The 15639-nt window shown below is 39.9% G+C and overlaps 1 protein-coding gene across 1 annotated transcript; it reads left to right on the top strand.

The window, feature by feature from the left end:
• The first annotated feature begins 6721 nt into the window (after positions 1-6721).
• Positions 6722-13423, top strand: LOC141753816 (E3 ubiquitin-protein ligase RING2-A-like). Its single transcript, XM_074612415.1, has 7 exons — positions 6722-6981; positions 9840-9941; positions 10977-11137; positions 11228-11443; positions 11585-11905; positions 12084-12336; positions 12681-13423. Exons 2-7 carry the CDS (start codon positions 9864-9866, stop codon positions 12858-12860), a joined length of 1209 nt encoding a protein of 402 aa, XP_074468516.1. The 5' UTR covers positions 6722-6981; positions 9840-9863; the 3' UTR covers positions 12861-13423.
• Positions 13424-15639: the final 2216 nt, after the last annotated feature.

Genomic DNA, 15639 nt, shown 5'->3' on the forward strand with positions numbered 1-15639 from the left:
GCAGCAGAAGCAGCAAAAGAAGCAATAGCAGCAGCAAAAGCAGCAGGAGCGCCTCTAGGGACAGCCACAAATGCAACATCAAGCCCAAACACGACAACAACAGCAGCAGCAACAACAACAGCAGCACCACTCACAGAGCAGCAAAATGCAGCAGCACAGTCAACAGCCACAGCAGCAGCAGCAGCAGCAGCAGCACTGGCAGCCTCAGCAGCAATAGCTGCTGGAGCACCACCATCCGAAGTACAAGGTGCAATAGGTGCTGCAGCAGACGCAGCTAGAGCTGCCGAATTATTAGAAGCAGGAATAATACCTGTAACATTTGCAGCACTGGCAGCCAAACGGGCAGCAGACGCAGCAGAGGCAGCAGCACTAGCAGCAATGCGAGCAGGGCAATCACCTAGAGCAGAGGCGGCATTAAAAGCAGCAGGGGCAGCAAGAGCGGCAGCAAAAGCAAAGACACCAAAAGAAATTGCAGCAGCTGCAAAACAATTGGCAGAAGCAGCAGAAGAAACATCAAAAGCAGTATCAGAAGTCACAGCGGAACAAGCAGCAAACTTGCCAGCGACAGCTCGTTCAGCATTAGCCACAACAGAAATTGTGGCAGAAGTGGCAGGAGCAACAGCACTTATAGCAGAAACAATAGAGGACGCTTCAAAAATAGGAAACACGGCAATAATGGCGTTAACAGCACGAGCGGCAGCAAAAGCAGCAAAAGCGGCAGCAAATGCAGCAGAAACAATTCGAGACGGAAATACACCAACAGCACCAACAGTCCCGGGAGGACCAGCGGAAGTTCAACCAAACACAACAACAACAGCAGCAGCAACAACAACAGCAGCAGCAGCAACAACAGCAGCAGCAGCAACAACAACAACAACAGCAGCAACAACAACAACAGGAGCCGGAGCAGCATCAACTACGTCAACAACATCATCAACAGCAACAGCAGCTGCAATCAACAACAAAATCAGTCTCATTTCTGTCACGGTGGCTGTCATAGCTGCTATGCTTCTATAAAGAGCAACACAGTACATCTACATCAGCATGTCAGGAATGATGAACTCATAGTTTACCTGTTGCATACAAAGATATAGTTATTATTTAAATGTATTATTTTACTTATCCAATTTATCATGTGTATGTATAAATTATAAATCTTCAATAATTTTCTTTTAACAGTCAGAGAAGGCAGATCAAAGAAAGGAGAGGAAGGGTCAAAATTTGAATAATTACTTTCACTAATCAGTAACAGTGGCAAAGATGGCTGATATTTAATCTTTTGAATAGGTGTAAGCAATTGTATTTATTATTGTATTTATTGTGTGCATGCGTGAGTTAGATTGTACATCGAGCGAACAACAGAAAATGATCTCTAGATTGATTTCAGGTCAAGTTATTGCACTTATGATGTGTGAGTGCGTGCATGTGTGTGTGTGTGTGTGCAAAGATGCCACACTTCTTCTGTCCATCGTTTAAATTAAGTTCTTAATATTGAAGGAAACTTTGTGATTATATGAAATGATGTAAATAGCTTATTCTATAGTTTATTGTAATTACTAGTATTATAAATTTATGAATGTTTGTGATTGTAAACATTTGCACTTAAACATAATTTATGAAATAATATAATAACTTCTCAATCAATAAATTAATCATAACTGAATTTTTTTTGCCTCATTCTGTTTCATTGAAAACCTCATTTATTTGAAAGTTTTCACAGACACCAAATATGTCAAAATTATTTGGGGGAGTCTTGGAATGTGAATATTTGAATATTCAACTCACAGAAACATCATACATCTGCAATGAAGAGTTGAAACAAGATGATACAGATTATATATGTGACACAGTCATATATGATTTTTCCTAATTTGAAGCTACTTTAGGGGAAACAAAATTACAAATACCTTATAGTGTATATATAAGCACTTCAAATGTCATGATATCTGATAATGATTCATTTATTTTGTGTCATAAAGTCTTTATTAAATATTTATATACAGCTTATGAATGGTAAATAAGGGGGAGTAACATAGTGTGTAGTGTTACCAACAAATTAAACACAAGAATTCTTACAGATGAACAAATAGATTTAAAAAAAGAAATAACTAATTGTCATATAAACACAACTTAAAGTTGTATATAATCCATTTGAACCTTTAACTAGATCAGACCGGTTCATCTGTGTGATGGTGAAACAGCACAATAGTTTTTGTGGTCTGCAAACAAATCAACAAATATATCATGGAATATATGATATGAAATATAAAATATGCATTTTTTCCTTTTAGATGTGCATATTTATGGATACGTATGCATATACATACTACACATGTATGTACGTATTTTTCAGGAGATCAAGTACCTTTATATACTAGTTTATCCTGACGGATGACAGAAAGAGATGAGTTAAATTGTACTATAGGATTATGAAAAAATGTTCCACACTAGGAACATAAAAAGAGTAGTCAAGGTTTGTTGAAATAACAACGGTTGCTTTTAAATAACTACTTTATTTACCAGAGTCTGCTTCTGTCTTCATTTGTACATTTGTTTATTTCCTTCATTATTTGCCCATTACTTGGCAACAAGTGTCGCTGTCCACTGAGGGGTAAAGAAAAGTCTGTAGATGCACATATGAACGGGTTATGCATATACTGATTAGGACTGTCAATTGATTCAAATATTTAATCATGATTGAACGCATGATTTTCCATAATTAATCGCAAATTAATCGCACATTGCTCAAAATGCACCTTAAAGGGAGATTTGTTAAGTATTAATCAACATGAGAGGGCAAATATGCTGTTTTATGCAAATGTATGTATATATTTATTATTGTAAATCAATTAACAACACAAAACAATGACAGATATTGTCCAGAAACCCTCACAGGTACTGCATTTAGCATAAAACAATATGCTCAAATCATAACATGGCAAACTGCAGCCCAACAGGCAACAACAGCTGTCAGTGTGTCAGTGTGCTGACTTGACTATGACTTGCCCCAAAACTGCATGTGATTATAATAAAGTGGGCATGTCTGTAAAGGGGAGACTCGTGGGTACCCATAGAACCCATTTACATTCACATATCTGGAGGTCAGAGGCCCTTTGAAAATGGCCGTGACAGTTTTTCCTCGCCAAAACTTAGTGTAAGTTTGTGTAGTTTCATATCATACCAGTATCTCCACTGTAGCTTTAAAACTGAGCCGCTATAACCTAAAAATCTCAAGTTGTGAGAAATTAGTGTCGTTAAAACATATTTGCGTTAACGTGTTATTACCGCTTTGACAGCCCTACTGATCTATATAGTTGTTGTTCTTTTAATTTAATTTAAAAAAATAAAACTTAAAAAACTTAAATTCTGTTACAATCATCACATTTGAAATTTGACCTCTGCGTTTAACCCATCCTACGCATTTTAGGAGCAGTAGGCTGATGTGAAGCGCCCGGGGAGCAATTTGGGGTTCAGTGTTCGCTTGAGGACACTTTGACATGCAGACAGTGGGAGCCGAGGATCAAACCACCAACCTACTCCGACGGCCCGCCAGCGAAGAACGCTAAATAACATAAAACAATCATGGCCATTTTCAAAGGGGTCCCTTGAACTCTGACCTCAAGACATGTGAGTGAGAATGGTTTCTATGGGTACACATGAGTCTCCCCTTTACAGACATGCCCACTTTATGATAATCACATGCAGTATAAATGTGTTATTGTCTCCTATTCTAAAATGGTGTATCTGAATATTTCTGCACACTGGGGTCCCTAAACAGTCTTGAATTACATAAATTGGGTATCACTGTAAAGCTGAGACTCTTGTGGATCCAATGAGCCCAACTGTATTCATGTGTGATGATGTTAGTCCCCATAGGAGACATTTCATTGTAGTGAAACCATGTTTTTGACACTTGACCTCACTGTATAAAATGACCTGTGGTGACCTCTAGGATAATCACAGCCTCATGAAACTTTACAGCCACAAACTACAGACCTAGAGCATTCAGAGGATGGATGGCTTTCCTAGCTAGATTGACAATAAGGGGGTTTCTGAGCAGTTTGCACAACAGAAGTGCTCGCCATCTATCGCTGAAAAATGCAATTCTTGCAGAATCTCCAAATGTCAAAGGTTTTTGATACCAAATCACAGCATGGCTTTTTCTACGGTGTCCCTCAAGGTCTTGGTGTCTTAATGTGGTATTTTTGAGGAATTATTGATCATTTTTATTAATTCTCGAGTGGTAAAAAATGGTAAAATTTAGCACCAAATCTGTGAAACAAATGGTATCAAGCCCAAAATTGTAGCTGCAACAACTTATGAGACATAATAGAGCATGGGAATGACCATCATATACTTCTATCAGAATGTTCTAAACACTTATACACTTTTAATCAATTTATCTTAATTATTGAGCAGCATCTCAAATTAATCTTCAGGTTCTCAGCTTTCAGATGATGTACACCACTTCTATGTGACATCTACTGTTGACCTGCTATCTCCCCCTAAAGACCCCCTGCACCCCCTAAAAACAGAGGGCGGAATGGTAAGGAGTTCCAGCTCTGTCGCATCTTTCATCACTCACAGATCATTGAAAATGAGCTGCAGTAGCACCCTGGGGGATGTTCTCGCTGGCTCCAACACATTCCTCTGAGGCGGTTAAGTGAACAAGGTCAGGATGGTGCGCTGTGAGGCGTGGTGCCGTCAGCCACAGGTGGAAAAGGAAATACCAACCAATTAGTACATTCCAAATATCATACCAAAGACACTCGTTATGACGCCCTGAAACCTCCCTGAAAATTACACGTCGTCATCACCTTTCAGTAACTATTGTTTAAAACATTCTTCTGTTTTAGAGAAGAATGGAGGCAGGAGGCAAGGCAAGCTTAATCGTGAAAAAACCTTTCGAACACAAAGCCAGGCAATTCAGAGAGGCTATAAACCAACATTTAAAACACAAAGACACGGACAATGTCATAGAGTGAGTCAGAGGGATAAAAGTTTAATTGCAGAAGATCATTTAGCTGATTAAAGCATTAGGCATTAGTCACATCAGCAATCAATTATTGGTATTTACACTGCTGTAAGAAGTATTAACCCCCTGAGACCCAAGATAGACCCTTTTTTCTCTTTTTTAAGGGGTCCAGGGGGTCTTTAGGGGAGATAGCAGGTCAACAGTAGATGTCACATAGAAGTGGTGTACATCATCTGAAAGCTGGGAACCTGAAGATTAATTTGAGATGCAGCTCAGCACTGTGTGAAGTTCCTCTAGTCATCAATCAGAAATAAACATTAATGAATTATTTAAAATTAATTATAAAAATGTATAAGGGTTTTAGAACATTATGATAGAAGTATATGATGGTCATTCCCATGCATTTATGTCTCTAGAGTTTGTTACAGCAATGTTTGGGTTGATACCATTTGTTACACAGATTTGGTGCTAAATTGAACCATTTTTTACCACTGGAGAATTGATAAAAATGATCAAAAATCCCTCCAAAATACCACATTAAGACACCAAGACCTTGAGGAACACAATAGAAAAAAGCCATGCTGTGATTTGGGATCAAAAACTTTTGACATTTTGGAGATTTCTGCAAGAATTGCATTTTTCGTCGATTGGATGGCGAGCACTTCTGTTATGTAAATTGCTCAGAAATCCCCTTATTGTCAATCCAGCTAGGAAAGCCATCCATCCTCTGAATGCTCTAGGTCTCTAGTTTGATCCATCCATCCTCTGAATGCTCTAGGTCTCTAGTTTGATCCATCTATCCTCTGAATGCTCTAGGTCTCTAGTTTGATCTATCCATCCTCTGAATGCTCTAGGTCTCTAGTCTGATCCATCCATCCTCTGAATGCTCTAGGTCTCTAGTTTGATCCATCCATCCTCTGAATGCTCTAGGTCTCTAGTTTGATCCATCCATCCTCTGAATGCTCTAGGTCTCTAGTCTGATCCATCCATCCTCTGAATGCTCTAGGTCTCTAGTCTGATCCATCCATCCTCTGAATGCTCTAGGTCTCTAGTCTGATCCATCCATCCTCTGAATGCTCTAGGTCTCTAGTCTGATCCATCCATCCTCTGAATGCTCTAGGTCTCTAGTTTGATCCATCCATCCTCTGAATGCTCTAGGTCTCTAGTCTGATCCATCCATCCTCTGAATGCTCTAGGTCTCTAGTTTGATCCATCCATCCTCTGAATGCTCTAGGTCTCTAGTCTGATCCATCCATCCTCTGAATGCTCTAGGTCTCTAGTTTGATCCATCCATCCTCTGAATGCTCTAGGTCTCTAGTTTGTGGCTGTAAAGTTTCATGAGGTTGTGATTATCCTAGAGGTCACCACAGGTCATTTTATACAGTGAGGACAAGTTTTAAAAAACTAAAATGTTCTCACTACAATAAAATGTCTATCTATCTATCTATCTATCTATCCTACCTACCTACCCATCCATCCATCCATCCATCCATCCATCCATCCACCCACCCACCCACCCGTCTGTCTGTCCGTCCATCCATCCACCTATCTATCTATCTATCTATCTATCTATCTATCTATCTATCTATCTATCTATCTATCTATCTATCTATCTATCTATCTATCTATCTATCTATCTATCTATCTATCTATCTATCCATCCATCCATCCATCCATCTGTTGTAATACACCGCCTGGCCGCTGGGGATGTGTACCGATGAGGAGGGGGCGCTGCTGAGCCGAGCAGGCAGCGGGGAGAACGCGAGTTGTTTCCGGGGAGAAGAAGAAGAAGAAGAAGAAAGAGAGATGTCCGAGGCTAACGCTAGCTCGGTTAGCTGCTCTTAAAGCTCCTGTTGTCTTGTTTCTCTCCTCCAGCGAGGCACAGACACAGATACACATCTATCCGCCGACAGCAGGAGGACGTAACGAGCACAGTGTGTTATTAGACTGGCTTGTTGAGTAGTTTAGGAGAGGCCGTGTGTGTGTGTCCGTCAGGTAAACATCAGGTGAGTTCCTCCTCCTCCTCTTCTTCTTCTCTCTGGTTTAAGGTCTCCATCGAGGAGTAGGAAGGTTTCACTCTTTGTTTACAAACACAAATACAACTTTACGAACTTCTTCATTGATTGACACCGTGATGAAGAATCACCGTGATGAAGAATCACCGTGATGTTGTTGTTCAGTGTGTTATTAACAGTCTGAGACTAATGAGACTACCTGAGACTAATGAGACTACCTGAGACTAATGAGACTAATGAGACTACCTGAGACTACCTGAGACTAATGAGACTAATGAGACTACCTGAGACTGACTGAGACTACCTGAGACTACCTGAGACTAATGAGACTACCTGAGACTACCTGAGACTAATGAGACTACCTGAGACTAATGAGACTACCTGAGACTACCTGAGACTAATGAGACTACCTGAGACTACCTGAGACTAATGAGACTACCTGAGACTACCTGAGACTGACAGAGACTACCTGAGACTGAGACTGACTGAGACTACCTGAGACTACATGAGACTACCTGAGACTGACTGAGACTCCTGAGACTACCTGAGACTAATGAGACTACCTGAGACTACCTGAGACTAATGAGACTAATGAGACTACCTGAGACTGACTGAGACTACCTGAGACTACCTGAGACTAATGAGACTACCTGAGACTACCTGAGACTAATGAGACTACCTGAGACTACCTGAGACTAATGAGACTACCTGAGACTACCTGAGACTAATGAGACTACCTGAGACTACCTGAGACTACCTGAGACTACCTGAGACTACCTGAGACTAATGAGACTAATGAGACTACCTGAGACTGACTGAGACTACCTGAGACTACCTGAGACTAATGAGACTACCTGAGACTACCTGAGACTAATGAGACTACCTGAGACTACCTGAGACTAATGAGACTACCTGAGACTACCTGAGACTAATGAGACTACCTGAGACTAATGAGACTACCTGAGACTAATGAGACTACCTGAGACTGACTGAGACTCCTGAGACTACCTGAGACTAATGAGACTACCTGAGACTAATGAGACTACCTGAGACTGACTGAGACTCCTGAGACTGACAGAGACTACCTGAGACTGAGACTGACTGAGACTACCTGAGACTAATGAGACTACCTGAGACTGACTGGGACTACCTGAGACTGACTGAGACTAATTGAGACTACCTGAGACTAGCTGAGACTACCTGAGACTGACAGGGACTACCTGAGACTGACTGAGACTAATGAGACTACCTGAGACTGACTTGAGACTACCTGAGACTAATGAGACTACCTGAGACTAATGAGACACCTGAGACTGTTAATAACACACACAGTAGTCTCAGGTAGTCTCATTAGTCTCAGGTAGTCTCAGGTAGTCTCAGGTAGTCTCATTAGTCTCATTAGTCTCAGGTAGTCTCAGGTAGTCTCATTAGTCTCATTAGTCTCAGGTAGTCTCAGGTAGTCTCATTAGTCTCAGGTAGTCTCATTAGTCTCAGGTAGTCTCATTAGTCTCAGGTAGTCTCAGGTAGTCTCATGTAGTCTCAGGTAGTCTCATTAGTCTCAGGTAGTCTCAGGTAGTCTCATGTAGTCTCAGGTAGTCTCATTAGTCTCATGTAGTCTCAGGTAGTCTCATTAGTCTCAGGTAGTCTCATTAGTCTCAGGTAGTCTCAGGTAGTCTCATTAGTCTCAGGTAGTCTCATGTAGTCTCAGGTAGTCTCATTAGTCTCATGTAGTCTCAGGTAGTCTCATTAGTCTCAGGTAGTCTCATTAGTCTCAGGTAGTCTCAGGTAGTCTCAGGTAGTCTCATTAGTCTCAGGTAGTCTCAGGTAGTCTCATTAGTCTCAGGTAGTCTCAGGTAGTCTCATTAGTCTCAGGTAGTCTCAGGTAGTCTCATTAGTCTCAGGTAGTCTCAGGTAGTCTCAGGTAGTCTCATTAGTCTCAGGTAGTCTCAGGTAGTCTCATTAGTCTCAGGTAGTCATGTAGTCTCAGGTAGTCTCATTAGTCTCAGGTAGTCTCAGGTAGTCTCATGTAGTCTCAGGTAGTCTCATTAGTCTCAGGTAGTCTCATTAGTCTCAGGTAGTCTCAGGTAGTCTCAGGTAGTCTCATTAGTCTCAGGTAGTCTCAGGTAGTCTCATGTAGTCTCATGTAGTCTCAGGTAGTCTCAGTAGTCTCAGGTAGTCTCATTAGTCTCAGGTAGTCTCAGGTAGTCTCATTAGTCTCAGGTAGTCTCAGGTAGTCTCATTAGTCTCAGGTAGTCTCATTAGTCTCAGGTAGTCTCAGGTAGTCTCAGGTAGTCTCATTAGTCTCAGGACAAATAAATAAATGTGAGATTTGGAGAATAATTACGTCGTACTATTACGAGAACAAAGGCAAAAGTTAACGAGAATAGAAGTTGTAATATTATGAGAGTAGATACGTCCGGTTTTCAAAATAAGGTGTTAACAAAGGGAACTGTATAAACAAAATACATCTATGGAAATAAGATTGATTGGATTATATTCACTAGAAGTATAAAACATTACATGTCCCTTATAAATTAAAAATAAAGTAACACTAATTTGTGAGGGACATGTCTTTAGTCTTTGATTTTTGGGTTGCTGGAAAAAAACGTAATAAACAATTCCTGACAATGACTGATAATATTTGACTTCAGGACATCTCTAGAAGTCTATGATTCAACTTGGTCTAGTCTAGTGTTAAAGAAGTTAACAAAAATCACAATAGATCGTAATGTCGAATCGCAATACATATCGAATCGTGAGTCAGGTGAATCGTCCCAGCCCTAGCTGGTAGGCTGTTAGGGACCCGCAGGGACAGTTTTCTTATGTGTGTGTGTTCTCTCTCGGTCCAGTGAGGATTGTGGGAACCAGTCGTCATGGCGGCTCCGGTGAACACCCTGACTCCGAGTAAGACCTGGGAGCTGAGTTTGTATGAGCTTCACAGGAGCCCTCAGGTAAACCTGTGTGTGTGTGTGTGTGTGTGTGTGTGTGTGTGTGTGTGTGTGTGTGTGTGTGTGTGTGTGTGTGTGTGTGTGTGTGTGTGTGTGTGTGTGTGTGTGTGTGTGTGTGTGTGTGTGTGTGTGTGTGTGTGTGTGTGTGTGTGTGTGTGTGTGTGTGTGTGTGTGTGTGTGTGTGTGTGTGTGTGTGTGTGTGTGTGTACAGTTACTTATTGCTCATTCTGTCATTACCATTTACAAATTGACTAACATTTTAAAAGTGCTGAAGAACACAATATATCAGCAGATATATCACTGCGTTTGAAAGTCCTTTATCAATCTGGGCTATTTTTTTGCAAGGAAAAACTGTATCTAGCAAGCCACCCTTCGCTGCAGCAGTATGAACCCAAATAAAACAGATTGTGCTGAGCGAAGATAAAGTCATCTAGGCATAATTACGGCAGCGACGTTGTTGTTTTTACCATAGACAGTCTGTGGCTTATACACAATATTTTTGTCCTTCATTTCTGATTTAACAACATCAGGACGTCAGGAGGAGAATCTCAACGCCGAGAGGCTTTTCACGACACAGTTTGACGCTCGACATCTGTTCGTCTCTTTGCATTGACTTTGTTTGAAATCGCCCCTCGTGAAAATTTCGCATCCCTCTTGGTGTGAACACACCATAAGAAGGGGAAGCCTTAATTTCCACCATGGAAATTTCAATTCAATTTATTTTTATATAGCATCAAATCATAACAGAAGTTATCTCGAGACACTGTTCATATAGAGCAGGTCTAGACTGTACTCTATAATTTAGAGACCCAACAAGAGATCCCCCATGAGCATGCATTGTTATGCGACAGTGGCTCAGCTAAATATGATTTTTTGGATCCTCCTTTAACACGATTTGATCCAAAAACACACACAACACATCTGCTAATTTTTAATGTTCGACTCAGCATGAAGCAGGAGATGAAATGTCGCAGCTTTTGAGGCGACAGTGAATGTCCTCACAGGTATGATAATAAACGTGTGTGCGTGTGTCTTCAGGAGGCGATCATGGATGGGACGGAGGTGGCGGTGTCTCCTCGCTCTCTGCACAGCGAGCTGATGTGTCCCATCTGTCTTGACATGCTGAAGAACACCATGACGACCAAAGAGTGTCTGCACCGCTTCTGCTCCGACTGCATCGTCACCGCGCTGCGATCAGGGTGAGCGCCGTGCTGCAGCGACTCATCAATCATTTGTTTTCTTTAGATTAATCGGTTGTCTCGTCAACAACTCCTCCTCTCTCTCTCCAGGAACAAAGAGTGTCCGACCTGCAGGAAGAAGCTGGTCTCCAGGCGTTCGCTGCGCCGAGACTCAAACTTCGACGCGCTGATCTCGAAGATCTACCCGAGCCGGGACGAGTACGAGGCCCACCAGCGCCGCGTCCTGGAGCGACTCAACAGGCTGCACAACAAGGAGGCGCTGAGCTCCAGCATCGAGGAGGGGCTCCGACAGCAGGCCCGCTACAGGTAAGAAAAGTGGGAGGGGGGCAGAGGGCGAGGAAATGCTTGCTTTGTTTTTAAATTAGTGTTGGGTAATCATCATCATCATCATCTGAGAACACAGCCACATTCAAGCAGATTAACTGTGTGTTTGTCTCCGCCCTGCAGGAACCACCGGGTGAAGAAGCCGACTCAGGAGAGCGACAACACCACCTTCAGCGGTGGGGAAGACAACGGCGACGCCCGCTCACACCTGTCTCATGACTCGGCCCCCTCACACGCCCCTCTACCCGCCGGTCAGACCCCCTCGGAGGCCGGGCCAAGCCGCAAGCGGCCGCGAGCGTCAGACGACGGCTCGGGGCCCGAGGCGGACAGCGGCAGCCCCACCCCTCCGCTGAGGCGCCACAAAGAGGGGCCGGCCTCGGAGATTGAGCTGGTGTTCAGACCACACCCGGAACTGGTCCAAGCCGAGGACTACAACCAGACCAGGTGAGACCGGATCCGAGGCTTGACCAGGACTCCCCAATCCTAAAAAGTATCCTACTCAAGTTGATGTAGATTCTAATTTAAAGCAGGTCATTAGTAAATTAGTGCCACGACTGAATGCATCGAGGAGAATATGTGACTGTCTGTCCCTCACTTCTTATCAAATGTTCTCCCATTGCAGATATGTGAAGACGACAGCCAACGCCACAGTGGACCATCTGTCTAAATACCTCGCTCTGCGTATCGCCCTGGAGGACAGACAGACCAACGGAGAGACGGAGGACAGAGGAAGAGAGGAGGGAAGAGGAGGAGGAGGAGGAGAGGAAATAGGAGAAAGTGGAGGAACAGCAGGAAGTGGAGAGAGGTCAAGTCTGAGCAATGTCAGCGAGAAACAGTACACCATCTACATCCTGACGAGAGGAGGACAGTTCTCTGTGAGTAAACAAACCAAAACTCTTCAACTGATGAACATTTAGCTTCATATAGAAGAGTGGTATCAATCTCTTCGTCAGGGTCTCGGCAGGAACGTGAATACGTTTCTCAAAATGTCAAACTATTCTTTTAATGGACCACTGGCAGACATATACAAGGTAATTAAAAATATGTATTTGTAGAGAAATGAGGTATGTGTCAATGATGTGTATCAGTAGAGTGCTGCAGGGATGACGCATTTTGGTTAGAGCGAATTAAAAAAACGACAGGTGGTGCATCCGCCACGCGCTCTTGACGTTCCTGGTGTGGATGAGGCTTTAGACTCCCGTCTTTCCTTCCCTCTCAGACGCTGAACGGTTCTCTGACTCTGGAGTTGGTCAACGAGAAATACTGGAAGGTGAGGAAGCCTCTGGAGCTTTACTACGCTCCCACCAAGGACCAACAACAACAACCACCACCACCGCAGCAACAGCAGCAACAGCAGCAGCAGCAGCAGAAGTCTCCTCCTCCGCAGAGGGAGGGATGAGGGAACCACTCGTCTTCTTCTGGAGGTGGAAGTTCAGTCACCGCCATTTCACAGCTCATTATCAGCGCAGCTTTTTAAAAATATCTACTTGCAATTAAGATTTCATTTACAGACCTGAGAACTGAAGTATTTATCAAGAAGACAAAAAAAACACAAAGTAGTAAATAACAGCTGGTAAATCTTTGCTTTTGTGTTCTTTGCTAATGTGGGAAGAAGTTCTGACAGTTTATTTTTGGGGATTATAAACTCACTGTGGCCGACGGACCTGGAGGTGACAGGCGGAACTGTTTCCTTTTGTTTCCTGTCAGTTTGGATATCGTATAACAACTGCACACGTTTAAAAAGACAAAGCTGTGCAAAGTCGCCAGAGCGGTTTCAGATCTAATTCCAAATAGGATTATTTTTCAAATACTTACTTTTATAACCTCTCAAAACAACTGATACAAAATTAAATACAAAAAAATTGACAATTTTTATTAAGATAATACCTGCGGCAGCTTGTTACAGCCAGGATAAGTTAGAAATGTTAATAGTTAAAAAATAAAAATATTCATGACTAAAAATTATACTAATACGGACTTTTGACTTTCTAAGTAAAAATCATAAGTCTAAATTTAATTTTCTTTCTTTCCCTTTTAACATTTTCTTTGTCAAAAGATAATACAAATTATTATGGAGGGTTTTTTTGTAATTTATTTTGACAGTAATTTAAATTTTGTCTTAATTTTCTCAATATAAACACTTTGTTTTTCTTCTAACAACTGAAAGAAAATTAAATACTAAAATTGGCAATAATTTTTAAGGTAATACCTTTTTACCATAAAAAGAAACAACCCATGAATACTCCAAATTATAGTAAGTCTAACTTTTGACTAACTCAAAATGATGAGGTTGTAAGTCTAAATTTAAAGTCACAATTTTTAGTATCTACATTTATTAACATTTAGTTTGTCAAAATAATAGAATACTAAGTTATAATTTGGAGATAAGTAAGTTTTTTTTAATTATTATTTTGACGCAGTAATTAAAATTTCTTCTTAGTCTTAGTTTTCTCAATATAAACACATTTTTCTGATAAAAAATTAAATACCAAAATTGGCATTTTTATTATTAAGGTAATACCTACGGCAGCTTGTTACAGCCAGGAAAAATTAGAAATGATAAAAAATAAAAAATACTATATAATATATATAGACTACAAAATTAAACACTAACTTTTGACTTTCTAAATCAAAATCATAAGTCTTAATTTAAATTGTCACAATTTTCAAATATTATCTACATTTATTGACATTTTCTTTGTCAAAAGATAATAAAAATTATAAGGAAGTTTTTTTTTATTATTTTGAAGCAGTAATTCAAATTTTGTCTTCTCATAATTTTCTCAATATAAACACATTTTTTTCTAACAACTGATAGAAAATTAAATTCTAAGATTGGTAATCTTATTATGGTAATAACTGCGGCAGCTCGTTACACCCAGGAAAAGTTACAAAATGATTCAATTTAATTTAATAACAAAAATACTCATGAATACTCAAAATTATACTAATACTAACTTGTATTTCTAAGTCAAAATGATGACGTAAGTCTAAATTTAAATTTGAAGTCACAATTTTCCAATAGTCTCTACCTTTATCGTCATTTTATTTGTCAAAATTATACAACATTAAGTTATAATTTGGATATGAGTATGGTGTTTTTTAATTATTTATTTTAACGCAGTAATTCAAATTGTGCCTTGTCTTCATTTTCTCAATATAAACACGTTTTTTTCTCAAAACTGATAGAAAATTAAATACTAAAATTGGCAATTATTATTAAATTAATACCAATGGCAGCTTGTTACAGCCAGGAAAAGTTAGAAATGATAAAAAATATTCAAGACTACTCGAAATTATACTAATAACTGACTAAATGGTTTGTTTTTTTACATTTTCTTTGAAAAAAAGTTAATAAAAATTATGAGGAAGGTTTTTTTTTTATTAATTTTGATGCAGTAATTCAAATTTTGTCTTGTCTTAATTTTCTCAATATAAACACATTTCTTTTTTCTCCAAACAACTGATAGGAGATGAAATACCAAAATTGGCAAATGTATTATGGTAACACCTACAGCAGATTGTTTCAGCCAGGAAAAGAGAAAAGTTAGAAATGATAAAAAATAAAAAATATAAAAAAATACTCATGAAGTCAAAATTATGATGTTAGTCTAAATTTAAACTATCACAATTTTCAAATATTATCTACATTTATTGACACTTCAAAATTATAGAATATTAAGTAATAATTTTGAGATAAGTTAGGCAATTTTTATTATTTATTTTGACGCAGTAATTAAAATTGTCCTCTTCAATAATTTTGTAATTCCTAACATGACATTATGTTTTTCTTTCTCCTGGCAGAAATAAGCATCCATAAATATCTTGCTGAAGAAAATATAAACAAGACTAATAATCTGAGCAGTTATTGTGTACAAAATGACGCTTTAAGACTTTTAGGTATCGTCTGTTTCTCTGGTAAGATCAGAGAGAAATATAACAATCAAAGTCCGTTTTTGGTTGTAAAAAAAAAAAAGTTTCTTTCAGTAATTAGATCAGAACGTAACGTCTGAATTAATCTATTTATATAATTTAATTTCTAAGAACACGACTGAAGAATGACTGAAGCTCTTTGCTGCTTTCTCGGTCCACTCCCAGCTGGACGTGTAGAGTTTAACGCTGCCTCTCTCATACAGTCACAACTAAACTTACACTTTAGTATAGTTTGAATTAAAGAC

Source organism: Sebastes fasciatus, chromosome 17 (assembly GCF_043250625.1).
Source record: "Sebastes fasciatus isolate fSebFas1 chromosome 17, fSebFas1.pri, whole genome shotgun sequence".
In the NCBI taxonomy this organism is placed as follows: Eukaryota; Metazoa; Chordata; class Actinopteri; order Perciformes; family Sebastidae; genus Sebastes; species Sebastes fasciatus.

Coding starts and splice junctions, on each gene's coding strand:
- LOC141753816 (XM_074612415.1), top strand. CDS start 9,864: ATGGCGGCTCCGGTGAACACCCTGACTCCGAGTAAGACCTGGGAGCTG. Junction 11,444..11,584: donor CGACAGCAGGCCCGCTACAG/GTAAGAAAAGTG, acceptor TCCGCCCTGCAG/GAACCACCGGGTGAAGAAGC. Junction 12,337..12,680: donor CGAGAGGAGGACAGTTCTCT/GTGAGTAAACAA, acceptor CTTCCCTCTCAG/ACGCTGAACGGTTCTCTGAC.